The sequence below is a fragment of the Natrix helvetica genome (assembly GCF_964273705.1).
Source record: "Natrix helvetica genome assembly, chromosome: 5".
NCBI lineage: Eukaryota > Metazoa > Chordata > Lepidosauria > Squamata > Natricidae > Natrix > Natrix helvetica.
In genome coordinates, this window is record NC_138551.1 from 144,398,781 (window position 1) to 144,426,124 (window position 27,344).

General features: G+C 50.0%; 2 protein-coding genes and 1 long non-coding RNA gene across 3 annotated transcripts in view; 2 read left to right on the forward strand and 1 right to left on the reverse strand.

Moving 5' to 3' along the window:
- Nucleotides 1-7,205, forward strand: part of RAP1GAP (RAP1 GTPase activating protein) — a 92,284-nt gene extending 85,079 nt beyond the window's left edge. The window contains exon 21 of the mRNA XM_081954626.1: nt 6,972-7,205. Coding sequence (XP_081810752.1) covers nt 6,972-7,044 — 73 coding nt within the window. The 3' untranslated portion in view covers nt 7,045-7,205. The remainder of the gene's footprint in view (nt 1-6,971) is intronic.
- ALPL (alkaline phosphatase, biomineralization associated) overlaps nt 1-27,318 on the reverse strand; it is a 38,839-nt gene extending 11,521 nt beyond the window's left edge. Inside the window, exons 1-4 of the mRNA XM_081954669.1 lie at nt 27,202-27,318; nt 20,976-21,091; nt 15,372-15,546; nt 8,633-8,808 (exon numbers count right to left, since the gene is read on the reverse strand). Coding sequence (XP_081810795.1) covers nt 8,633-8,808; nt 15,372-15,546; nt 20,976-21,089 — 465 coding nt within the window. The 5' untranslated portion in view covers nt 21,090-21,091; nt 27,202-27,318. The remainder of the gene's footprint in view (nt 1-8,632; nt 8,809-15,371; nt 15,547-20,975; nt 21,092-27,201) is intronic.
- The window catches only part of LOC309392996, a 40,571-nt gene continuing 20,847 nt past the window's right edge, over nt 7,621-27,344 (forward strand). Inside the window, exon 1 of the long non-coding RNA XR_014175517.1 lies at nt 7,621-7,988. This is a non-coding gene — a long non-coding RNA (uncharacterized lncRNA). The remainder of the gene's footprint in view (nt 7,989-27,344) is intronic.

Below are 27,344 nucleotides of genomic sequence, written 5' to 3' on the forward strand. Positions count from 1 at the left end.
TGCCACGTCAGTCAGGCGCGTGGGCATCATTGTGGCAGGATTTGCAGCTCTGGCTTTGCGGAGGGCTCTCTTCTCTTGTGCTACGGTGGTTCTTCTGTCCTCAGATGTCTGGCAACCTTGGTGGATCGGCGTGTGCCACTCCTTATGTGGATTGACGCACAGATCAGTCCTCAACCTGCTTTCTATTCCTGATGGTTGTGCTGTGGTCCACCAGCAGATTCGGACAGTGAGGAGGGTTGGGGAGGAACCTGGGCCAGTCCTGGAGTCTGGGGAAGGCTCAGATGAGGGCTCTGTGTCGGAGGCAGAGATGGGGCTGGGGCCGTCTGACAGTTATCAGCTGCCTTCAGAGTCAGACATCAGTGAGCAGATGAACAGCTGGAGCCTGTTCCCAGTGTGCGCATGCACAGAGTTGCCAGATGAAGGGAACAGCTAAAGAACAGGGGTCGATTTTGGGAGTTAAGGCCACAGGTGGACGATGAATGGCCCCTCCCAAAGGGAATAAAAGAGCAGCGAAAGGGGAGTGGAGTTTGCAGGAGACCATTAGTTCACTTAATTGGTTTGTGATTCTCCGAGACTCCTTGCCAAGTTTTGCAGATCTCGACCTGGCAGCTCTCCAAGCCAGAGAAGGTCTGTGACTGTAAATCCTCCCTCCAAAGACTTTGCTGGATGTGGATGAGCAGAATTCACAGGAAATTAATAAAAGGGTTTTTTTTTTTTCAGGATAAGGAGTTTGCTTCAGGCTGTTGGGAAGCCTTGATCAGAACAGGTTGGTCATTTCATGGAATCCAGATGCTGGTTGGGGGCCTGCCAGCTGCCGGGATCAGCCAAGCAAATCCTGGGAGGAGGGAAGGGCTGGACGCAAACCAACTTTCCTTGAAACAAGAGAAGAAGCTATTAGGAAACGAAAGAGCGCACAGCTCCTTATGGAGACCAAAATATGCCACGAAGCACTGCTCAGCTCCTCTTTCTTTCTTTCTTTTTTGCCTAGCAATTTTTACTGTTTTTCTCTTTTCAGCATAGGTTACAGTCATTATGTTAACATTCGTACGTTGTTATATCATCTTATCTATGCATGTTTATAATATTCCGCTTCTATATTTACATACTTTTATACACAGTTCTATATGTATTTGTTTTCGTAGATTTTCACGGGTGTAGGTATGCTGGTTTTTTTCATCACAGAAAACCATCCAGGCAGAGACCCATATTTTTATTTTTAATGTTGCCTTTTTATATTTGTGTTGTATTTGTGCTGATAAAATAAAGGGAGACTAGTATAGATCCATTTCGAGCTATTTAGCTCTCATCAGCTAGCCATACCCTTACTGGGATTCGAACCTGGGCTGTATTATACACTAGGCAAGAGTTTTAGCCACTATGCCACAGGCTTCTCCTCCTTTATCAGCTGAGCCAGGGAAATCAGGGAAATTATTTTATCAGCACAAATACAACACAAATATAAAAAGGCAACATTAAAAATAAAAATATGGGTCTCTGCCTGGATGGTTTTCTGTGATGAGCCGAAAGGACAGAAAGAGGGAGGAGTGAGCTCCCTCCCATATTGGGTCATACCAGGGGTTGTAACACAAACACATACTTATTTCCCTGGCTCAGCTGATAAAGGAGGAGAAGCCTGTGGCATAGTGGCTAAAACTCTTGCCTAGTGTATAATACAGCCCAGGTTCGAATCCCAGTAAGGGTATGGCTAGCTGATGAGAGCTAAATAGCTCGAAATGGATCTATACTAGTCTCCCTTTATTTTATCAGCACAAATACAACACAAATATAAAAAGGCAACATTAAAAATAAAAATATGGGTCTCTGCCTGGATGGTTTTCTGTGATGAGCCGAAAGGACAGAAAGAGGGAGGAGTGAGCTCCCTCCCATATTGGGTCATACCAGGGGTTGTAACACAAACACATACTTATTTCCCTGGCTCAGCTGATAAAGGAGGAGAAGCCTGTGGCATAGTGGCTAAAACTCTTGCCTAGTGTATAATATAGGCCAGGTTCGAATCCCAGTAAGGGTATGGCTAGCTGATGAGAGCTAAATAGCTCGAAATGGATCTATACTAGTCTCCCTTTATTTTATCAGCACAAATACAACACACACACACACACACACACACACACACACACACACACACACACATATATATATATATATATAGTTTTTGGCTTAATTACTTTTCTTGCTTTCTAACCATTCATACCAATTATTCCAGATTTCGTAATATTCCGATTCCTCTTTATCTTTTAATTTTAGAGTTAATTTGTCCATCGCTAGGCAGTTTTTTTTTTATCATTAATTCGTCTGGGGTGGGGTGGGGTAGTAATTTGTTTCCAGTATTGAGCGAAAGCAATTCTAGCTGTAGTTAGAAGATGCGTTAGTAAATATTTGATTTGTGTGTGTGTGTGTGTGTGTATTTCCCTTTGATTATTCCAGTGACGTGCGATGAGGTTTATGGCTGGTGAGGCTGGTGACGTCATCAGAAAGGTGGGGAATTCTTAACAAGGCACTGGCTACGACTCGGTTTCCAGGGTCCTTTCGTGAGTGAGCTGGCAGGGAAACGGTAGCCGACGGTCCGAAAACGCCGTCGCACTTTCTGCTTTCGCGAGCAACTTCCCGTAAACTTGCCATTGCTCAGTGCGAGGAAGGGAGCTGCTTGCGCATGTGCATTCGCCCTGGAACATGAGCTCCGGCGTCAGAACCCGACAGAAGGCGGGGAATGGGACCACGTGTACAGGAGGGAAGCTGAGGCTAGAGGAGCCTCCTGCACCTCCCTCTGTCCTGCACATGTGGTCCTATTCCCCGCCTTCCTGAGTCAACATGAAGGGGACCGTAGCTCGCGCAGTCCCATTCCCCAAGGCTCCTCAGCGCCTTTTCCCTTTCCCCTTTTTTTTTCATGATGAGAGCGGTGAGGCTCTGCCTCCCCTGACCGCACGTCCCTGGATTATTCCCAGCAAGAAGGTTTCGGGTTTATATTTTATTTGTTCTCTCGTGATTTCTTGTACCCGTTTCCAATTTTTTTCCAAATATTTTTGTGATTCCGGGCAAGACCACCACATATGATAGAAGGTCCCTTGTTGTTTTTTTTTACATTTCCAGCAGGTCGGTTTCAAATCTCAGCTCCTCTTTCAACATGCCGCCTGCTCCAGTAAAGTGAGGAAGACAAGCTGTCGCCAGAGGGTGCTGCGCCCTCTCTCTCTCTCTCTTGAGCCGGGTGGCACTCCTTGGAAAGCAAATTGGCTGGGTTCGGGCTGAGATGTCCCTGTTTTGTTCTACCGTCAATGGCCTGGATCAAAGGTCAACCTGCCTGCCATTCTGACCCTGCAGTCCACTTCAGAAACCATGGGCACACCTTGGCACAGTTCCCCCGGGCACCGCCTGCATTTCAAGCTGGGTGCAAAGAGGCTCCTGTTTCTGCAGAACCCAGCCCTGGCGCACTCATTTGGAAGTGGGTGCCTGCTGTTGTGGCCAGCGGGCAGCAGATCTGGCAGCAGATTCAAACAGTGAGGAGGTTGGGGAGGAACATGGGCCAGTCCTGGGGTCTGGGGAAGGCTCTGATGTGGGCTCTGTGTTGGAGGCAGAGAAGAGACGAGGGCTATCCAACATGGCTCAGTTCTCCCCTTAAGCCTCCTCCTCCACCCCAATTCCTGGGTCTTTGCACTTTGGAAAAAGAAGAGCAACTAAGATGACTAAAGGCCTGGAGACTAAAACAAATGAAGAACGGTTGCAGGAATTGGGTGTTGTGGCCCGCCAGTGGAGCTGGCAGCAGATTCTAACAGGAGGTTGGGGAGGAACATGGGCCAGTCCTGCAGTCTGGGGAAGGCTCTGATGAAGACTCTGTGTCGGAGGCAGAGTGGGGGCCCTGCTGCCTTCGTAGACGGAGATCAGTGAGGCAGAAGAACAGCTGGAGCCTGTTCCCAGTGTGCGTATGCGCAGAGTTGCCAGACGAAGGGAACCGCTAAGGAACAGGGATCGACTTGGGAGTAAGGCCACAGGTGGACAATGAATGACCCCTCCATTCAGGAGTGAAAGGGGAGTAGAATTTGCAGGAGACAATTCGTTTGCTTAATTGGTTTGCGACTCTTCGAGGCTCCTTGCCAAGTTCTGCAGATATCGGCCTGGCAGCTCTCCAAGCCAGAGAAGGTCTGTGACTGTAAATCCAAGGATTGACTTGGGAGTAAGGCCACAGGTGGATGGTGAATGGCGCCTCCCATAGGGAATAAAAGAGGAGCGAAAGGGGTGTGGAGTTTGCAGGAGACAAGTCGTTCATTCCTGCATTCTTGCCAAGTATTACGGCGTCTGAAAGATCTCGGCCTGGCCACTCTCCGAGCCTGATAAAATTAGGTAATTGTGAGCTATCTTGAAAGACTGTGGGCTGGGACACAGAGAGGAATTCACTGTCGATTAAATAAAAGGGATTTATCAGGACGAGGACTCAGCTTCTGGGAAAGCCTGGGTCAGAACAGGCATCTTAGCAGTGTTCTCAGTTCCGAAGAAAAACACTTCTGAAAGGTTATCATCAGGAATCACAGAAAGAATTCCTTGCCAGCTAGGAAACTGGAAAAAACTGGAGGCTTCAAAATCTCCTGTCAAAAAAACAAATTGTTCTGAGCCTCAGGATGAGGGGCAGGAGATCTTCCGGAGTGGAATTAGCACGCAAATGCACTCAAACAAGAAGATATTGTTCCGATTGTCTACTTTGGCTGAGCTAATAGATTTCATTTCAGGCACATTCGAAACTCATTAAAGTCACAACGCTTGCCCAGTCACGAAAGTTTATTTTAATAATGGTTTCGTGCCATTTGTTCAGGTGCCAAAGGGCGCATCCCGAGACCATCGCGAGCTGGAATTAATTCGTGCGGCGGATTAAGGCGGCGGTCCTTAACGGTTTTATACGGGGGTTCGTCGGTTTAGACCAGGGATCGGCAACCTTAAACAAAGAGCCAGACAAATCCTAATTGGAAGCCCCCCGTTCAATTCTGGAGCCAACCGGAAGTCCAGTTCCCCCACCATAGAGTCTCCTCCTAGCGCGGCCTCCTTTTTCCTCTACCTGTCCTAACCGAAAGCCCTATCAATTGTGGAGCCGACTGGAAGTCCGGTTCCCCCACCATAGAGTCTCCTCCTAGCGCGGCCTCCTTTTTCCTCTACCTGTCCTAACCGAAAGCCCTATCAATTGTGGAGCCGACCGGAAGTCCAGTTCCCCCACCATAGAGTCTCCTCCTAGCGCGGCCTCCTTTTTCCTCTACCTGTCCTAACCGAAAGCCCTATCAATTGTGGAGCCAACTGGAAGTCCGGTTCCCCCACCATAGAGTCTCCTCCTACCGCGGCATCCTTTTTCCTCTACCTGTCCTAAGCAAAATCCTTATCAATTGTGAAGCTGACCAGAAAACCCACCCCTTGCCCGGTACACCCTGCTTCCCTCCCCATACCAGAAGCTCCTCTCAAAATTGTGGTGCCGACCGATGACAGGGAGCCGCAGCAGAGGGATAAAAGAGCCACTTGCGGCTCCAGAGCCATGGGATGCTGCCCTTCAAGGATAGCCAAAGGCGGTTCGATGATTCCTTGGTGAACTTTGGATTTCTCTCTCTTCTTTCTTCCTTTTTTCCCTGGGCCAGGAGGGGCGCTTGAATCAAAAATGATCTGGGCTTGAATCAAAAAGGAAGAAAATCCCGTGCTGCCCTCCAGCCTCATGATTTAAACCAGCCGCTGAATCAAAGGCAAAGCATTACTCATGCCGAGATTCAGAAATGTCGTCAACCCGGAGAGGACTTTTTTTTTCCAGGAACACCCGTGTTCTTACTTCATTGCCAGAAAACAGCCAATTAATAAGCAATTTTGCAACCTGTAATTGAGAGCGTTCTTCCCTTTTTTAAAAACAACAACAACAACAACCACAAAAGCCGAGCTTTTGTGAACGTGGGTGGTTTTTCCTCACGGTCGTATATCAACTTGGTGGTTATAATAAGAGTCGGGGTGTTGAAAAAAGCCGGAGTCAGACTGGACAACTCAGAGCAAAGAAAGGAGAAGAGACCAACAGGAGGACTATGCTGTCCCCCAATGGGGGGGAGGGGGGGTTTCTGGCCATGGGAACTATCCGTGGCTGCCAAGATGACTCAGCCCTCTTCATCCTGGCTCTGGGGCAGCCTTCTGCCTCTTTCTTTGCACTTTTTAGTTCCTCAGCAGCCCGCCTTCATTGGCCCACGGGAAGACTTTTTAACTTCCAAGGAATTTAAGGCGTTGCACGTCAGGCTGAACCAACAGGTAAAGTTCTGAAGGCATGTTGGCTTGGGCTCAAGAAAGCAAGCCAAGCTTGTTGTACTGGACGTGTTCTTCACTCAACTGAAGTCTCCGTGTGGGTCATCAAGAGGCAGGTGTCCCTCCCCGCGGGCCTCTTCCGTTCCTCTCGTTCCCACGCTTTCGTCCATCACCACCTCGCCTGGTGGAGGGACTCGACCTGACTGACAGCCATCTCCGAGCCTCATTGGAGACACCCTCGGATCAGAAGGAAGTGAGCTCTGACGAAATCCCTGGCCCAGAAAGAAGCTCTTGGCCCTCATCCAAGAGACATCCGCCCTTAAAAACAGACCAGTGGGTACCTTCTTTGGGGAGATGGCTTGACTGTTGAAAGTGGGCAGATGGAGGCCAACCCAAGACCGGAATTCGGAAGGAAGGGTGGTCCTCTCAGTGAGAGAGGCAGAGAAGAAGGAAAATCCAGCTTAGATGATGAGAGGTTGTTGGGTGAATTGAGGTCCATCATTTCACTCAATGGAGTTGTTGTTGTTGTTGTTGTTGTTTTTGCTTGACAGAAGATCAAACAGATAAGGGGAAGCCTCCATTCCATTCTCAGCTCCTGGGTTCAAAATGCATCAGGCCCGGATCCTGAAGGGGGGGTTCTGACTTAGATCATGATCCCAAGATCATGAAGCCGACTCTTCGTCCCAATAAAACCCCCCTTTATTTAGGTTAAAGGGAATTCCTCTCCAGCAAAGTCCCAGCCACCAGTCTTTCAAGAGATTTCACAACTGCAGACCTTGATCAGGCTTGGAGAGCTGCCAGGCCGATATCTTCCAAACTCCATGCTGTAGCAGCAATTCCTTGGCCAGAAGTCAGGAACAGATCTTCCCCCGAATGAATTGAACTCATTGTCTCCTGCAAACTCCCCTCCCCTTTCGCTTGTCTTTATTCCTTATGGGAGGGGCCATTCACCGTCCACCTGTGGCTTTACTCCCGAGTCGGCCCTTGTTCCTTAGGTGTTCCCTTCTCCTGGCAACTCTGCACATGCGCACACTGGGAACAGGCTCCAGCTGTTCTTCTGCCTCACTGATGTCTGACTCCAAAGGCAGCTGATAACTGTCAGATGGCCCTGGCCCCCTCTCTGCCTCCGACACAGAGCCCTCATCAGAGCCTTCCCCAGACTCCAGGACTGGCCCATCTTCCTCCCCAACCTCTTCACTGTCTGAGTCTGCAGCCAGCTCCGCTGGCCGCTGGCAGGCCACAACAGAGTGATTGTCCCAAGGTGAGAGAGGCAGAGGAGAAGGAAAATCCAGCATAGAAGATCACAGGTTGTTGGGTGTATTGAGATCCAGCATTTCACTCAATGGGATGTTGGTTTTTTTGCTTGACAGAAGATCAAACAGGTAAGAGAAGCCTCCACCCCATTCCCAGCTCCTGGATTCAAAATGCATCAAAGCAGACCCAGGCCCAGATCCTGAAAGAGCTTCTTGGTCTGCTCACCCAAGTCTCCTTGCTGCACACGGAGACCCAAAGTAGAGAAGAACGGGACTTCTCGTTGCTCAAAATGGATGGGAACACCTGTCTCCTTTTAGAATAAAATAACCAAGTTGGAAGGGACCTTGGAGGTCTTCTAGTCCAACCCCCTGCTTCGGCAGGAAACCCTACACCACTTCAGACAAATGGATATCCAACATCTTCTTAAAAACTTCCAGTGTTGGAGCATTCACAACTTCTGGAGGCAAGTTGTTCCACTGGTTAATTGTTCTAACTGTTAGGAAATTTCTCCTTAGTTCTAAGTTGCTTCTCTCTTTGATGGGTTTCCACCCATTGCTTTTGTATGCCCTCAGGTGCTTTGGAGAATACTTGACTCCCTCTTCTGTGGAGCAGCCCTTGAGATATTGGAACACTGCTATCATGTCTCCCCTAGTCCTTCTTTCTATTAAACTAGACATACCCAGTTCCTGCAACCGTTCTTCATATGTTTTAGCCTCCAGTCCCCTAATCCTCTTTGTTGCTCTTCTCTGCACTCTTTCTAGAGTCTCCACATCTTTTCTACATTGTGGTGAACAGAACTGAATGCCGTATTCCAAGTGTGGCCTTACCAAGGCCTTATAAAGTGGTATCAACACTTCACGTGATCTTGATTCTATCCCTCTGTTGATGCAGCCTAGAACTGGGTTGGCTTTTTTGGCAGCTGCTGCACATGGCTGGCTTTTACCTGGGTAAGTCCCGGGGAGTGGGGGGTGGGGTGTGTGTCCCTGGAAGGTCTTCATCCAGGGAGCCGTCCAAGGAGGAGAAATGACACTCTGGACCTACCCAAAGTCTATAGCTGCCCGCTTGCATCCCCCTCCCCTCTATCGGCTTGGCTGGCATCTCCCTCTGGACTCACCTCAATGTCTGGGATGTTTTCGAACAGCTGGTGGGCGATGTCCTTGCACCCCTGCTGAAGCGCTTCCGGGGGCATCTCGTTGTCCGAATACCAATCCCGGTCGGCCGAGTGTGCGTAAGCGGCGCTCGGCGTGGCGTGGTTGACCCGGGTGGTGGTGACAATGCCCACAGATTTGCCTGCAGCCGGAGGAAGAAAAGACACATCAATCAATGATAGCAGTCTTCCAATATCTCAGGGGCTGCCACAAAGAAGAGGGAGTCAAACTATTCTCCAAGGCACCTGAGGGTAGAACAAGAAGCAATGGGTGGAAACTAATCAAGGAGAGAAGCAACTTAGAACTGAGGAGAAACTTCCTGACAGTGAGAACAATTAATCAATGGAACAGAAGTTGCCTCCAGAAGTTGTGAATGCCCCAACACTGGAAGTCTTTAAGAAGATGTTGGATAGCCATTTGTCTGAAGTGGTGTAGGGTTTCCTGCCTAAGCAGGGGGTTGGACTAGAAGGCCTCCAAGGTCCCTTCAAACTCTACTATTATATTGTATTGTATTGTATTGTATTGTATTGTATCCCTGCCGCCACGAAGGGTATTGGGTCTCTTGAACACAAAGGAGACCTCTTGTCCCCCCTGGGAGGATGCCAGGCGTGGGAAGGGCTCCTGGATGCGATGCCAACCCTTTTCTTGGCTTCTCGGCTAAATCAACTCCTTCTCTCCAAGGGGTTCGGCCTTTCGGAAAGTTTATCAAGTTGGATGAAGTGTTTTTAAAAATATTTTAGCTAAACTTTGCCCTGCTGGTGGTCTATCTCGCTACATTCTGCGCCCGTGGAAAGAACAATGGGGCTCTGTCCTCTCCTTAGCCTCCCCTCCTCTTCCCCACGCCGTGGAAGATGGAGGGGGTGGGAAAAAAAAGTTCCAACATTTATTGTGGTTACTGATTTTTGAGTCTGCATTAAATGAAACTCTGATGAAGACAGCTGTGCCCGACCTGGGCAGTGGGAAGTGTCAAGCTCTAACCTTTGAATGCCAGTTAGTTAATAAGTCCCTGCGAGCATTTAACTAAAGATTTAATGTTTATCTCGCCTCTGAAATTTGGCTGTGCAGAGTGCACAGAATCCTGTTTTAAAAGGTTTTCTTTTTTAAAAAAAAAGGAAGAAGAAGCACCAAGCGAAATATTTCTTTACCAGCAAAGAAAGTGAGATCTTTCCTTGTTTTGTTTTGTTTTTTGTATCCTCGAGGAATATTTCCTTGGTTCAGGCAGCCACATTCTTGGCAGATTGCGGGTCTGTGGCTTAGTGTCCTGGGCGCCCCCTCCCCACGGTTTAACAGACTTCGGTGGTCGTGCCTTTAATGCCGCGCATTAATTCAGCCAGGGGTGCCTTATTCAGCCAGCACGCTTCTAAAGCCTTGGCTGTTTTCATGCCAAGATTGGAGGTGCTAAACTTTCTCCCGGGGGTATGAGCTATTTTCTGCAAATCGTAACACTTCGTTGGGAAAAAAGGCCTCCTTCCCGATTTCGTTTTTATCAAACAACTGCAAGGTATCTGCGCATACCAGAAGTGTGCAAGCCAGGTGAAGTAATTCCTCTGAAAATCTCAAACTATCTCAGCGCCGGACCTCACTGTAACAGCATTGCCAAAAAGGCATGAAGAGTTGTTAACCTAATCTTCGGAAGAGTCTTCTCCGGTAACATTGTACTGCAAACTAGGACATACAAAACCTTTGCCAGACCAATTCTCGAATACAGCTCATCCGCCTGGAATCCACACTGTTTAACAGATAATAATACAATTGAGAGAGTCCAGAGGCATTTCATGAGTAGAATCCTCCGCTCCTCTGCTCGCAATAGAATCTCTTATACCACCAGGCTTGAAATGTTGGGCTTGCACAACATAGAACTACACTAAGGTCTGACCTAAGCATAGTACACAAAATTATCTGCTACAACGTCCTACCTGTCAATGACTACTTCAGCTTCAACTTCAATAATACACGGGCAAACAATCAATACAAACTCAAGGTAAACCGCTCCAAACTCGATTGCAGAAAATACGACGTCAGCAACAGAGGGGTCAACGCCTGGAATTCCCTACCCGACTCCGTTGTTACATCCTCAAACCTCCCTAACTTCAACCTTAAACTGTCTACCGTCGACCTCACCCCATTCCTAAGAGGTCTGTAAGAGGGTGTGTATAAGCGCACCAGCGTGCCTACCGTCCCTGTCCTACTATCCCCATTTATTCGTGCCCATTTCCTTTGTTCGTGTCCATGTTTATACTGGTACCTGTTATCTCGTACACGGCTAGGAATCCTGCTCAGCTGGATTGTACCATTCCCCCGTGTGGATTTCACGGGTGTCTCCGTGTCTAGAAAGCCCCTCATTCTCATCCTTGTTTCCCTTGAGCCGATTACTTCCTTCCCACCCTTTAGCAGTGTGCAGCAGCTGCCAAAAAAGCCAACCCAGTTCTAGGCTGCATCAAGAGAGGGATAGAATCAAGATCACGTGAAGTGTTAATACCACTTTATAAGGCCTTGGTAAGGCCACACTTGGAATACTGCATCCAGTTTTGGTCGCCACGATGTAAAAAAGATGTGGAGACTCTAGAAAGAGTGCAGAGAAGAGCAACAAAGATGATTAGGGGACTGGAGGCTAAACCATATGAAGAACGGTTGCAGGAACTGGGTATGTTTAGCTTAAGAGAAAGAAGGACCAGGGGAGACCTGATAGCAGTCTTCCCATATCTCAGGGGTTGCCACAAAGAAGAGGGAGTCAAGCTATTCTCCAAGGCACCTGAGGGTAGAACAAGAAGCAATGGGTGGAAACTAATCAAGGAGAGAAGCAACTTAGAACTGAGGAGAAACTTCCTGACAGTTAGAACAATGAATCAGTGGAACAGAATTTGCCTCCAGGAGTTGTGAATGCCCCAACACTGGAAGTCTTTAAGAAGATGTTGGATAGCTATTTGTCTGAAACGGTATAGGGCTTCCTGCCTAGGCAGGGGGTTGGACTAGAAGACCTCCAAGGTCCTTTCCAACTCTGCTATTGCTATTGCATTATTATTATTGTATTTACTGGAAGCTATTAAGCAATGGCCTTTACAACTCTTGGCTTCGATCCAGCTGCTAATCTGGGATTCACGTAGCCAGAAAGGAGATGCCCTGAAAGTCTTCCTCACCATTGTTCTCAGGCTCCCTGAGAGCATGAAGCAATCTCTTTGTCCCAACAACAACAAAAAAACCCAAACCTTTTTTTAATTGACTGTCAATTCTGCTCATTCACATCCAGCAAAGTCTTTGGAGGGAGGATTTACAGTCACAGACCTTCTCTGGCTTGGAGAGCTGCCAGGCTGATATCTGCAAAACTTAGCCAGGAGTCTCGAAGAGTCACGAACCAATTAAGTGAACTAATGTTCTCCTGCAAACTCCACTCCCCTTCCGCTCCTCTTTTATTTCCTCTGGGAGGGGCCATTCATTGTCCACCTGTGGCTTTACTCCCAAGTCGACCCCTGTTCCTTAGCTGTTTCCTTCGTGTGGCAACTCTGCGCATGGGCACACTGGGAACAGGCTCCAGCTGTTCTTCTGCCTCACTGATGTCTGACTCCGAAGGCAGCTGATAACTGTCAGACGGCCCTGGCCCCATCTCTGCCTCCGACACAGAGCTCTCATCAGAGCCTTCCCCAGACTCCAGGACTGGCCCCATCTTCCTCCCCAAACTCCTCACTGTCTGAATCTGTTGCCAGCAGATTAACCAGTGCAAGGAGTGAGAGTTCTGCTTATGGGAAGCCGAGTTGCCAGCAGGGCCACAGATTCTGGGAACGCCCCCCCCCCCAGCCAGGAACCAGCCTCTGGGATAATCCAGGATCATTCCTTCTGAGAATTCCTGCTTTGTGTCCAATGAGCTTCTGTAACCAGGGTGCCTTTCACCCCATCTTCTTCCCTGTCTTCTTCCCTGTTCTTCCGCCTCTGTTCTGATGTCTGACTCCGAAGGCAGCGGATAACTGTCAGACGGCCCTGGCCCTCTCTCTGCCTCCAACACAGAGCCCTCATCAGAGCCTTCCCCAGACTCCAGGACTGGCCCATGTTCCTCCCCAACCTCCTCACTGTCCGAATCTGCTGCTAGCTCCGCTGGTGGGCCACAACAACCCTTTTTAAAGCTTCTGCAATCACAATCCTCCTTTCCCTGACACCTCTTGGTTTCCTCTTGCAAAGCTGGGTCCCTTAATTTCAGAGTTGGGTGGTGGTTAACCGCAGGAACAGACTGAGAACAAGGAGCTGCAGGGCAGGAAGCTGGTTGCAGGAGAGACGTCGTGCAGGGATGATTCGAGCGTGCCGAAGCACCTGCTCCTCCCTTTGTGGGCAGGGATTCCCTCCGCCTTCCCCAACGAGTCTGTGGGTTGAACCTCAGCCCTTCCTGTCCGGGGCTTCTGCCGCCAACTGAGGGTGGATCCATTGCGCAGCTCAGACGCCACCGAGCACGGGTGAAAAGGCCACGTTCCACACGTCACCACCTCCTCCCGGTCCCCAAGTTCAATGCCATCCTCACCCCTTTGGAGGAAGGTCAAGTTTTTCTATCCTTCCTTCCGGTGTCTGGACCAACTCTGGATTTGGTTTCCAAAGGAGCCTTTACGAGAAACTGTGCCAAGTTAGGCACTCTGGACTTTCCCATTGGGGGAACTGCCAAGGACACCCAAGGCTGCCCGCAGATTGGGCAAATCTCTTCCGCTGTCTGAATCCTCTGCGGACTTCCTTCACCAACCCAGTCTTGCGGCCCGCCAGCAGGCAGCAAATCTGGCAGCAGATTGGGACAGTGAGGAGGTTGGGGAGGAACATGGGCCAGTCCTGGAGTCTGGAGAAGGCTCTGATGAGGGCTCTGTGTCAGAGGCAGAGACGGGGCCAGGGCCGTATGCCAGTTATCAGCTGCCTTCAGAGTCAGACATCAGTGAGGCAGAAGAACAGCTGGAGCCTGTTCCCACAGTGTGCGCATGCGCAGAGTTTCCAGACGAAGGGAACATCTAAAGAACAGTCGTGGACGCGGGAGTAAGGCCACAGGTGGACAATGACTGGCCCCTCCCAGAGGAAATAAAAGAGGAGCGAAAGGGGAGTGGAGTTTGCAGGAGGCAATTCGTTTGCTTCATTGGTTCGTGACTCTCTGAGTCTCCTTGCCAGGTTCTGCAGATCTCAGCCTGGCAGCTCTCCAAGCCAGATAAGGTCTGTGACCGTGAATCCTCCCTCGAAAGATCTGGGTGAGCGGAATTCACAGCAAATTAATGAAAGGGTTTTTTTTGTTGGGACGAGGAGTTTGCTTCGTGCTCTTGGGAAGCCTCGGTCAGAACACCTGGTGCCTTCCACCCAATTGGATTCTGGTGTGCTTAAGCCACCCTTCACTAGAAGGCAGCTGACAGAAGGAAGCAGACGTGGCACTGAAATTGTGGGCGCAGGCTTGGCTGGGATGTCTGGAGGCAGGCGGCTGCTTCCGAGCCCCCCTTTATCAAACAAGCTTGGGCCTTACGGTGCCAAAGGCATAGGGGCTATTCAGGCACCCCCTTTTCCCCAAGCCATCATCCCCTCCCTTTCTTACAGGGATCTTTGTCATCTCTGGCTCCCTGGCTCCTTAGCACGTGTGTGTGTGTGTGTGTGTGTGTGTACGTCGTACCCTTTGCACAACCTTAGCCGTAGCCTTATTTGCCACTCCTTGGCGATTTCAAAACACACCCGGGCAGCCACTCCTTTGCACGGCGGAAAACAGCTTTAAGGAAGAGCTTAAACCACTAGGCATTTTGTCACCAGAGTCCGGCACGTTCTAGAGGCCCGTGAGAAGCACCTTGGGTCAGGAATACAAACATGCCAGGGGCCCATTTCACCATCCTGTTTCCTGGTCCGCTGGCAGCGCCACCTCATCTCAAGGAAGACGAGCCCAGCCCTTTCGAAAGCTAATTGTTTTTATCAAGCACCTTTTGGGCTGCCAGCCAACGGGGACCCGTTCCAAGCACACCTATCCTCAAACTTTCGCAAGACCTGAAGTTCAACCCTTCTCAAGACCTCCATTCTCTCCACACAGGTCCTATTCAGGAGGGACCAGAGACGTAGGTTGCTCCTCAATTCGGCCCGGATCACGTGAACCGGGAGTAGCAGTGGCGGGAAGCTCCGCCCACCTGCCTGGATGCTTCTGCGCAGGCGCAAAAGCATCGCGCCTCCCCCGAACCGGTAATAAAAAAAAAAATTGGCAACCCACCAGTGGGAGGAGCCTTGCCTGGAAGCCAGACCGCTCGTCCCGTGCTCTGTCAACCATCTCAAATCCACCGAGATCAGTGATGGCTAACGTTTTTACCGTCGCGTGCCGAAAGCCCGCACCCATAATGCAATGCAAGTGTGACACACACACACACACGCTGTCCCTGCAGCCTCCTGGGAGTAAACACAGGCCGCAAGGGGGGGCTGCGCTGCACCCCCACGCTTCTCCCACCCCCTGCATGCACGCACCTCTCCCACATGCGCCCCCTCCCACCACACATCTGCGGCAGAGACCCGAAAATCAACGGGCTGATGGGAGGCATGCATGCATGCGCGGGGTTGGGGGGGAGTGCAGGGGAAGCGGCGTGGCGGCCCTTGTGGTACGTGTTTGCTCCCAGGAGGCTGCAGGAAGGCCTACTAGGCTCAAAATGGGGCCTTGGGGGGGGGGCATGCACTGGGAGGCCGGGGGAGCGCGGGGGGGGGTGTTGTCGCACAAGCATTGCATTTTCTCACCTGCAGCTTTCGCCCACTTGAGTATGGAGGTCACTTCGTTGCCGGCCGTCGTGTTACATTGGGACCGCCTCACGGCGGCGCTGACCCCCACGGTGCCTTCGTTGGCCTTGACGCCGCATAAGTAAGCCGTGGCCGTGCCCGCGCTGTCCGGCACCTGTGCATTGGTGTTGTAGGTCTGCCAGAAAGAAAGGATTGTAAAACGGCGGGTGATTCCCTTGTAGGAAATGCTTCTTCCCACCACACGGATGTAGCAACGGTTGTGGGGTACGGCTCTGCGCGCCAGCCTTCATGGCTACCAACTGGGGTCTGAAAGGTGTGATCCCTCCTTGGCCAAACAACCATCAACAATTTTACAATACAATACAATGCAATAGACAGATGGCTATCCAACATCTTCTTAAAGACTTCCAGTGTTGGAGCATTCACATCTTCTGGAGGCAAATTCTGTTCCACTGATTAATTGTTCTAACTGTCAGGAAATTTCTCCTCAGTTCCAAGTTGCTTCTCTCCTTGATTAGTTTCCAACCATTGCTTCTTGTTCTACCCTCAGGTGCCTTGGAGAATAGTTTGACTCCCTCTTCTATGTGGCAACCCCTGAGAAATTGGAACACTGCTATCATGTCTCCCCTAGTCCTTCTTTCTATTAATTAATTGTATTATTTTTATTATTTTTATTTTTATTATTTTTATTTTTATTAATTTTATTTTTATTGATTTTATTTCTATTAATTTTATTAATTTTATTAGTTTTATTAGTTTTATTAATTTTATTAATTTTATTAATTTTATTAATTTCATTAATTTTATTAATTTTATTATTTTCATTTCTATTAATTTTATTAATTTTATTATTTTATTACTTTTATTATTTTTATTTTTATTGATTTTATTAATTTAATTTTGTTATTATTAATTTTATTAATTTGTATTAATTTTATTAATTGTATTAGTTTTAATTAATTTTATTAATTTTAATAAATGAATTAATTTTAATTCCTCTTATGTGATCGACCTGCGCAGAAGCAAAAAAATATTGGACTAAAATACATACGCGGCCTGGAAGAGTTAAAACCTGAAATATTCCTGCAGGGGATTTTACCGGAAAATTATACTAAAGAAAATGCATATTTGATTATTCGTGTTATAACAGCAGCTAGGATTGTATTTACACAAAATTGGAGAAGCGAAGAGGTTGCGACAGAGGAGAAGTGGATTAGGGAAATAATAGAATGTGCAGAGATGGCAATCAAAGGGGGAGAAGAAATGGATTATTTTACAATTTGGGAATCTTTTTATCGGTGGTTAGAGAATAGACATAAGAATTAATAGTAAAAGAAGTTATCCAAAGTATAGAAAATGTATTAGTATTTAATATAATTAATAGGGTTAAATAAATCACAATTGGATTGTTATAATATTAGATACTTAAGGTATTGGAAATTAAGCCAAGAGGAGATTAAATAATGAATGTCTTTTATTGTATATTTTAATGTTGGCACAAAATCTTTGTACCCGGACGACACACTGGTTAGTGGAAAGTGGAGTGTTTATATAAAAATAAAATTAAAAAACCATTATTAAAAAAAAACAATTTTAATTTCTCCGGCTCTTTTCATTGCCCATTTAAGGTGGCTGCCAACGCTTGCAAGCCAATGGCCTAGCTACGAACATGTCTGAACTTTGCCTAGAACCTGGTGTTCCAACATTTTAACAAAAAAATTGATATCAATATCCTCTCCCTTCCTGTCTGTGGGACTTTTTGTGCGGACGAGAGGGACGGAGTTGGCAAAGCAAGGCGGAGGTTGCGAAATATCCCTCCTTTGAGCAAGCAAGCGTGACCCGTCCATTGTGATACAGCTTCAGATTTTAAAACACTTGCAGGGAAGGGGAGTTGAAGGAAAGCCAAAATCGGAGGTGGGATATTTGACCTGGGAAAGATTGTTCCATCTCTTCTCTCTTGTGGCTCCCTCCTGGTAAGCTTTGCCGTTTCCATAAAGGTAAAGGTTCCCCGCGCCCATATGCGCTAGTCGTTCCCGACTCTAGGGGGCGGTGCTCATCTCCGTTCCAAAGCCGAAGAGCCACCGCTGTCCGAAGCACATCAATTTTAACAGCATCTGTACAAGTATAGTGTAAAATGTAACACTACAAACAGTGTACATTGTCTGCACTGTTTGCTGTTTGTTGCAAGGAGGCAAATTGCTAGGAGGAAGAGGCAGATATTTTTCCTTGTTTTCCTCTCCCAAAGCTAGTTGCTTCTTATACTTCGGAGTGTCTTATACTCTGAAAAATACGATAGTCATTCCTGACTCTAGGGGGCAGTGCTCATCTCCGTTTCAAAGCCCAAGGGCCAGCGCGGTCCGAAGACGTCTCCGTGGTCATGTGGCCGGCATGACTCAACGCCAAAGGGGCACAGAACGCTGTTCCTTTCCCACCAAAGGGGGTCCCTATTTTTCTACTTGCATTTTGACGTGCTTTCGAACGGCTAGGTTGGCAGAAGCTGGGACGAGTCACGGGAGCTCACTCCGTTACACGGCGCGAGGGATTCGAACCGCCGAGCTTTCTGATCGACAAGCTCAGTGTCTTAGCCCCTGAGCCACCGCATCACTAATTGCCATTTCCATAATCCCATCCGAAATGGGGGTGGGGTGGGGGTTTGACCCACCAAGGGAAGTATTGCGTGACTCTTCCCAGAGATCAGCCAGAGGCAGCCTGGCTGTCATCACTTAGGCAAGACAAAAACCAAAATGACACATATAGACTGGGTGAAACCAGGCTTAATAGCAGCAACTGTGAGAGGGATCTTGGAGTCTTAGTTGACATTCAGCTAAATATGAACTAGACGTGTGCAGCGGCAGCCAAAAAAGCCAATGCAATCCTCAATTGCATTAACAGAGGGATACAAGCAAGATCAAGGGAAGTACTAATACCACTCTAAAAGGTTTTAGTAAAACCACATTTAGAAAACTGCATCCAGTTTTGGTCCCCACACTATAAAAAAGATGTGGAGACAGAAAACTCAGATCACAAAAATGAACAAGAAAATCTGTTTGACATAAATGGTTCGAAATTATTAATTGAACTCATATGCTGACTATATATTACTATTTAGCAATGAATTTTGTGTAAATGTATTTTATGAGTATGGAGGGAGGGGGCACCTACTGCACATCGCAACTGCCAAAATTTGTAACCATTCCACCACCTTTTTCCCTATTATTTTTCAAAAACCAATAAAACTTCGTTTTAAAAAAAAAGATGTGGAGACTCTAGAAAGAGTGCAGAGAAGAGTAACCAAGAGGATGAGGGGACTGGAGGCTAAAACATAACAATGAACGGTTGAAGTGGGCCTGGCTGGTCTAGTGAAGAGAAGGACCAGGAGAGGCAGGATATTCCAATATTTGAGGGGTTCCCACAGAGAAGAGGGGCTCAAGCTATTTTCCAAGGCACCCAAAGGTCAGACAAGGAATAATGGATGGAAACTGATCAAGGAGCGATTAGAAATAAAGAGGAATTTCCTGAAAGGGAGAGCATCAACCCATGGATCAGAAGTTGCCTTCAGAAGTTGTGGGAGCTTCATCCCTGGAAGCTTTCAAGAAGAGACTGGACTGCCATCTGTCAGCAATGGCGTAGGGTCTCCTGCTTGGGCAGGGGGTTGGACTAGATGACCGACAAGGTTCCTTCCAACTCTGATCATCTGAATCTGATTAGGGGCCTGAAGGCTAAAACATGCAATGAACGGTTGCAGGAACTGGGCCTGGCTAGTCTAGTGAAGAAAAGGACCAGGGGAGACAGGATAGCAGCCTTCCAATATTTGAGGGGATGCACAGAGAGGAAGGGGATCAAGCTATTTTCCAAAGCCCCTCGAAGGCCAAAGAAGCAACAATGGATGGAAACTGATCAAGGAGAGACTCAACCTGGAAATAAGGAGGAACTTTCTGACAGGGAGAACAATCTACCCATGGAGCAGAAGTTGCTTCAGAAGTCGTGGGAGCTTCATCCCTGGAAGCTTTCAAGAAGAGACTGGGCTGCCATCTGTCAGGAATGGTGTAGGGTCTCCCGCTGGGGCGGGGAGAGGGTTGGACTAGATGACCTCCAAGGTCCCTTCCAACTCTGTTAATCTGTTAAACCTGCAGCCCCAGGACTGGCTTCCCAGCCTCTCTCTCTCTCTTATCTCTCTCTTCTCTCTCTCTCTCCTCTCTCTCTCTCTCTCTCTCTCTCATTTCTCTCTCTCTCTCTCTTCTCTCTCTTTTCTCTCTCTTTTCTCTCTCTCTCTCTCTCTTCTGAGGACTGCCCTATCAATCTGCCCTATCACTGTTTCAGGAGGGAAAAGAGCCGGGAGAAGGAACCAGGGTGTGACGTTGGGTCCCTTAATCCACCCCAGCCAGTCTTAAGCGCGTGATGGCAGAGTAACAGGTTCCTGGGTAAATTCCCCGGGCGCTGACCTTGTGTCTTTTCGCTCTGCGACTTGCCGGCATCCTCCCTCTTTGCCTACCGAGATCGCTTTTGTCTTTTCTGGGAAGCAGCCTTGCTTCCTTCAGGCTGTGGAAGATTGGCATCTCGTGCCCACGGGGATTTGCTTGTCTTCTGGTGCCCGGTCTCTCTCTCTCTCTCCTTCTCTTTCTGTCCTTCTTTCCGTCTCCTCTCTCTTTCCTTCCTTCTCCTCTCTCTTTCCTTCCTTCTCTCTCTGTCCTTCCTTCTCCTCTCTCTCTCCTTTCTTTTCTCTCTCGGCTCTCTCTCTCCTTCTGTCTCTCCCTCTCTCTCTCCTCTCTCTCTTTCCCTCTCTGTCCTTCTTTCTCTGTGTCCTTCCTTCTCTCCCTCTCTCTCCACTCTCTCTCTTTCTCTCTCTGTCCTTCTTTCTCTCTGTCCTTCCTTCTCGCCCTCCCTCTCTCTCCTCTCTCTCTTTCCCTCTCTGTCCTTCTTTCTCTCTGTCCTTCCTCCTCCTCTCTCTTTCTTTTCTTCTCTCTCTCTCCTTCTTTCTCTCTGTCCTTCCTTCTCCTCTCTCCTTTCTTCTCTCTCTCTCCTCTCTCTCTCTTTCCCTCTGTCTTTCTTTCTCTCTTTCTTTCCTTCTCGTCTCTCTTTCTTTTCTTCTCTCTCTCCCCTCTCTCTGTCCTTCCTTCTCTCTGTCCTTCCTTCTCCTATATCTCTCCTTTCTTCTCTCTCTCCTCTCTCTGTCCTTCCTTGTGTCCCTCCCTCCCTCTCTCTCCTCTCTCTCCTTCCTTCGCTCTCTGTCCTTCCTTCTCTCTGTCCTTCCTTCTCCTCGCTCTCTCTTCTTCTCTCTCTCCCCCCTCTCCTTCCTTCTCTCTTTCCTTCCTTCTCCTCTCTCTCTCCTTCCTTCTCTCCCTCCCTCCCTCCCTCTCCCTCCTCTCTCTCTTCTTCGTTCTCTGCCCACACCATAACATGAGCTAACCTCGGGGTTCCCGCTGCCCTGCCAGCCTCTCCCTCTGGGCCGGGGTCCGTATGCGTCACCTGGAGCCTTGCCAACTTCTGGGGAGGTTTCCCGGGAACGGGCGAGGCACACGTCTTGGGACTCTTCCTCTTTCGGCTTCCCTTCCTCCTCCACCCATCAGCAGCCGCCAGCCTGAAGGAAGATGGGGCCTTCCTTACCTTAGAGAGCGCCACGAACGGAAAGCGGTCCATTTCCAATATGGTTTCCTCGCCTGTCCTCCGCTGCAGCTGACCTTTCAGGATACGAGCGGCTGTCACAGTGGAGATGCCCATCCCTGGCGAAGGAGAGTCTGGGTGAGCCTTGCCCACCAGTTAAGAGATTCCCCCTGTTGCCCCTGGCTGGCGCTGCCTCGGTTTCCCCATCAAACCACAGCAACATGGCCGCCCAGGAGCCTTGAGGGTCTCTAGCTGAGAAACGCAGCCAGGACGTTCCTGTACATCCCAAAATGTCATCCGTGTCAATCTGGTTGAGGAGGGGGAAATTGGGGGGGGGGGCATTCACCTGACGGGCATTTCCACAAGTTGTGGAATTCAATCAATCAATCAATCAATCTCTCTTTCTCTCTCTCTCTCTCTCTCTCTCTCTCTCATTCTCTCTCTCAGGGTTGTTGTAGGGAAAAAAGGAGGAGGAACTACGCTCCACGCCTTCAAGTTGTTTATAAAAATAATAACAGCAGGTTTTTTAAAAAAAAAAGTTTGGAGAAGTTTCTCTGGGAGGACCAGGGATGAAATTCAGCAGATTCTGACAGGTTCGGGAGAACGGGTAGCGGAAATTTTGAGCGTTTTGCAGTATCCTTCCCCTGGAGTGGGGAGGGAATGGGGATTTTGCAGTATCCTTCCCCTGGAGTGGGGAGGGAATGGGGATTTTGCAGTATCTTTCCCCTGGAGTGGGGAGGGAATGGGGGTTTTGCAGTATCTTTCCCCTGGAGTGGGGAGGGAATGGGGATTTTGCAGTATCCTTCCCCAGGAGTGGGGAGGGAATGGAGATTTTGCAGTATCCTTCCGCTGGAGTGGGGAGGGAATGGGGGTTTTGCAGTATCCTTTCCCCAGGAGTGGGGAGGGAGTGGGGATTCTGCAGTATCCTTTCCCAGGAGTGGGGAGGGAATGTGGATTTTGCAGTATCCTTTCCCCAGGAGTGGGGAGGGAGTGGGGATTTTGCAGTATCCTTCCCCTGGAGTGGGGAGGGAATGGAGATTTTGCAGTATCCTTCCCCTGGAGTGGGGAGGGAATGGGGATTTTGCAGTATCTTTCCCCTGGAGTGGGGAGGGAATGGGGGTTTTGCAGTATCCTTTCCCCAGGAGTGGGGAGGGAATGGAGATTTTGCAGTATCCTTCCGCTGGAGTGGGGAGGGAATGGGGGTTTTGCAGTATCCTTTCCCCAGGAGTGGGGAGGGAGTGGGGATTCTGCAGTATCCTTTCCCAGGAGTGGGGAGGGAATGTGGATTTTGCAGTATCCTTTCCCCAGGAGTGGGGAGGGAGTGGGGATTCTGCAGTATCCTTTCCCAGGAGTGGGGAGGGAATGTGGATTTTGCAGTATCCTTTCCCCAGGAGTGGGGAGGGAGTGGGGATTCTGCAGTATCCTTTCCCAGGAGTGGGGAGGGAATGTGGATTTTGCAGTATCCTTTCCCCAGGAGTGGGGAGGGAATGGGGATTTTGCGGTATCCTTTCCCTGGAGTGGGGAGGGAATGGATATTTTGCAGTATCCTTTCCCAGGAGTGGGGAGGGAATGGGGGTTTTGCAGTATCCTTTCCCAGGAGTGGGGAGGGAATGGGGGTTTTGCAGTATCCTTTCCCCAGGAGTGGGGAGGGAGTGGGGATTCTGCAGTATCCTTTCCCTGGAGTGGGGAGGGAATGGGGATTTTGCAGTATCCTTTCCCCAGTAGTGGGGAGGGAATGGGGATTTTGCAGTATCCTTCCCCTGGAGTGGGGTGGGAATGGATATTTTGCAGTATCCTTTCCCAGGAGTGGGGAGGGAATGGGGATTTTGCGGTATCCTTCCCCCAGAGTAGATTTTCAGCACTGGGGGAAGGATACTGCAAAAGCTCCTTTCCCCAGGAGTGGGGAGGGAATGGGGGTTTTGCAGTATCCTTTCCCCAGGAGTGGGGAGGGAATGTGGATTTTGCAGTATCCTTTCCCCAGGAGTGGGGAGGGAATGGGGATTTTGCGGTATCCTTTCCCTGGAGTGGGGAGGGAATGGGGATTTTGCAGTATCCTTTCCCCAGGAGTGGGGAGGGAATGGAGATATTGCAGTATCCTTCCCCTGAAGTGGGAAGGGAATGGGGGTTTTGCAGTATCCTTTCCCCAGGAGTGGGGAGGGAGTGGGGATTCTGCAGTATCCTTTCCCAGGAGTGGGGAGGGAATGGGGATTTTGCGGTATCCTTTCCCTGGAGTGGGGAGGGAATGGATATTTTGCAGTATCCTTTCCCAGGAGTGGGGAGGGAATGGGGGTTTTGCAGTATCCTTTCCCAGGAGTGGGGAGGGAATGGGGGTTTTGCAGTATCCTTTCCCCAGGAGTGGGGAGGGAGTGGGGATTCTGCAGTATCCTTTCCCTGGAGTGGGGAGGGAATGGGGATTTTGCAGTATCCTTTCCCCAGTAGTGGGGAGGGAATGGGGATTTTGCAGTATCCTTCCCCTGGAGTGGGGTGGGAATGGATATTTTGCAGTATCCTTTCCCAGGAGTGGGGAGGGAATGGGGATTTTGCGGTATCCTTCCCCCAGAGTAGATTTTCAGCACTGGGGGAAGGATACTGCAAAAGCTCCTTTCCCCAGGAGTGGGGAGGGAATGGGGGTTTTGCAGTATCCTTTCCCCAGGAGTGGGGAGGGAATGTGGATTTTGCAGTATCCTTTCCCCAGGAGTGGGGAGGGAATGGGGATTTTGCGGTATCCTTTCCCTGGAGTGGGGAGGGAATGGGGATTTTGCAGTATCCTTTCCCCAGGAGTGGGGAGGGAATGGAGATATTGCAGTATCCTTCCCCTGAAGTGGGAAGGGAATGGGGGTTTTGCAGTATCCTTTCCCCAGGAGTGGGGAGGGAGTGGGGATTCTGCAGTATCCTTTCCCAGGAGTGGGGAGGGAATGTGGATTTTGCAGTATCCTTTCCCCAGGAGTGGGGAGGGAGTGGGGATTCTGCAGTATCCTTTCCCAGGAGTGGGGAGGGAATGTGGATTTTGCAGTATCCTTTCCCTGGAGTGGGGAGGGAATGGATATTTTGCAGTATCCTTTCCCAGGAGTGGGGAGGGAATGGGGGTTTTGCAGTATCCTTTCCCAGGAGTGGGGAGGGAATGGGGGTTTTGCAGTATCCTTTCCCCAGGAGTGGGGAGGGAATGGGGATTTTGCAGTATCCTTCCCCTGGAGTGGGGTGGGAATGGATATTTTGCAGTATCCTTTCCCAGGAGTGGGGAGGGAATGGGGATTTTGCGGTATCCTTCCCCCAGAGTAGATTTTCAGCACTGGGGGAAGGATACTGCAAAAGCTCCTTTCCCCAGGAGTGGGGAGGGAATGGGGGTTTTGCAGTATCCTTTCCCCAGGAGTGGGGAGGGAATGTGGATTTTGCAGTATCCTTTCCCCAGGAGTGGGGAGGGAATGGGGATTTTGCGGTATCCTTTCCCTGGAGTGGGGAGGGAATGGGGATTTTGCAGTATCCTTTCCCCAGGAGTGGGGAGGGAATGGGGATTTTGCAGTATCCTTCCCCTGGAGTGGGGTGGGAATGGAGATTTTGCAGTATCCTTTCCCAGGAGTGGGGAGGGAATGGGGATTTTGCGGTATCCTTCCCCCAGAGTAAATTTTCAGCACTGGGGGAAGGATACTGCAAAAGCTCCTTTCCCCAGGAGTGGGGAGGGAATGGGGGTTTTGCAGTATCCTTTCCCCAGGAGTGGGGAGGGAATGGGGATTTTGCAATATCCTTTCCCTGGAGTGGGGAGGGAATGGGGATTTTGCAGTATCCTTTCCCCAGGAGTGGGGAGGGAATGGGGATTTTGCAGTATCCTTCCCCTGGAGTGGGGAGGGAATGGAGATATTGCAGTATCCTTCCCCTGGAGTGGGGGGGGAATGGGGATTCTGCAGTATCCTTCCCCTGGAGTGGGGAGGGAATGGGGATTTTACAGTATCCTTCCCCTGAAGTGGGGAGGGAATGGGGGTTTTGCAGTATCCTTTCCCCAGGAGTGGGGAGGGAATGGGGGTTTTGCAGTATCCTTTCCCCAGGAGTGGGGAGGGAATGGAGATATTGCAGTATCCTTCCCCCAGAGTAAATTTTCAGCACTGGGGGAAGGATACTGCAAAAGCTCCTTTCCCCAGGAGTGGGAAGGGAATGGGGGTTTTGCAGTATCCTTTCCCCAGGAGTGGGGAGGGAATGTGGATTTTGCAGTATCCTTTCCCCAGGAGTGGGGAGGGAATGGGGATTTTGCGGTATCCTTTCCCTGGAGTGGGGAGGGAATGGGGATTTTGCAGTATCCTTTCCCCAGGAGTGGGGAGGGAATGGGGGTTTTGCAGTATCCTTCCCCTGGAGTGGGGAGGGAATGGAGATATTGCAGTATCCTTCCCCTGGAGTGGGGGGGGAATGGGGATTCTGCAGTATCCTTCCCCTGGAGTGGGGAGGGAATGGGGATTTTGCAGTATCCTTCCCCTGGAGTGGGGAGGGAATGGAGATTTTGCAGTATCCTTCCCCAGGAGTGGGGAGGGAATGGGGGTTTTGCAGTATCCTTTCCCCAGGAGTGGGGAGGGAATGGGGATTTTGCAGTATCCTTCCCCTGGAGTGGGGAGGGAATGGGGATTTTGCAGTATCCTTTCCCCAGGAGTGGGGAGGGAATGGGGGTTTTGCAGTATCCTTCCCCTGGAGTGGGGAGGCAATGGAAATTTTGGAGTATCCTTCCCCCTGAAGTGGGAAGGGAATGGGGGTTTTGCAGTATCCTTTCCCCAGGAGTGGGGAGGGAGTGGGGATTCTGCAGTATCCTTTCCCAGGAGTGGGGAGGAATGTGGATTTGCAGTATCCTTTCCCCAGGAGTGGGGAGGGAATGGGGATTTTGCGGTATCCTTTCCCTGGAGTGGGGAGGGAATGGATATTTTGCAGTATCCTTCCCCTGGAGTAGGGAGGGAATGGGGATTTTGCAGTATCCTTCCCCTGGAGTGGGGTGGGAATGGAGATTTGCAGTATCCTTTCCAGGAGTGGGGAGGGAATGGGGATTTTGCGGTATCCTTCCCCCAGAGTAGATTTTCAGCACTGGGGGAAGGATACTGCAAAAGCTCCTTTCCCCAGGAGTGGGGAGGGAATGGGGGTTTTGCAGTATCCTTTCCCCAGGAGTGGGGAGGGAATGTGGATTTTGCAGTATCCTTTCCCCAGGAGTGGGGAGGGAATGGGGATTTTGCGGTATCCTTTCCCTGGAGTGGGGAGGGAATGGGGATTTTGCAGTATCCTTTCCCCAGGAGTGGGGAGGGAATGGGGATTTTGCAGTATCCTTCCCCTGGAGTGGGGTGGGAATGGAGATTTTGCAGTATCCTTTCCCAGGAGTGGGGAGGGAATGGGGATTTTGCGGTATCCTTCCCCCAGAGTAAATTTTCAGCACTGGGGGAAGGATACTGCAAAAGCTCCTTTCCCCAGGAGTGGGGAGGGAATGGGGGTTTTGCAGTATCCTTTCCCCAGGAGTGGGGAGGGAATGGGGATTTTGCAGTATCCTTCCCTGGAGTGGGGAGGGAATGGGGATTTTGCAGTATCCTTCCCTCAGGAGTGGGGAGGGAATGGGGATTTTGCAGTATCCTTTCCCCAGGAGTGGGGAGGGAATGGGGGTTTTGCAGTATCCTTCCCCTGGAGTGGGGAGGGAATGGGGATTTTGCAGTATCCTTTCCCAGGAGTCGGGAGGGAATGGGGATTTTGCAGTATCCTTCCCTCAGGAGTGGGGAGGGAATGGGGATTTGCAGTATCCTTCCCAGGAGTGGGGAGGGAATGGGGATTTTGCAGTATCCTTTCCCCAGGAGTGGGGAGGGAATGGGGATTTTGCAGTATCCTTTCCCCAGGAGTGGGGAGGGAATGGGGATTTTGCAGTATCCTTTCCCAGGAGTGGGGAGGGAATGGGGATTTTGCAGTAACCTTCCCCCACAAAAAGTAGTAAAAAATGTGAATTTCATCAGTGGGAAGCACCCTTCTCTCTTCTGGGGGACTTTCCACCCACTCCTCCCCTCCTCCCGTTCCTTCACACATCTTCCCCTCCCCACACCCATCCGGTGGCAGCTGCCAAAGGGAAGATGAATTAGCGTGTCTCCTTATGATCTCTCTCTTACCCAGCTCTCCAGTGGGTTGAGCAAAGGGAGGACAGAGCCTGAAAGGGGCCAAGGGGCAATCGGCCTTCTCGGGCTGGCCTATGAGCAAGGAGAGGCAGACTCCACCATTTTGCACCCACCGTCTCCGAGGAAGAGGATGATGTTCTGGGCCTTGTTGGTGTTCAGCTTTTGAAGGCTCAGGGCTCTCTGCAGCGTCTCCTGCGCCTGGAGCCGCCAGAACTGAGGGTCCTTCTCCTTTTCTGCAATGGGGAGGGGAGGAAGT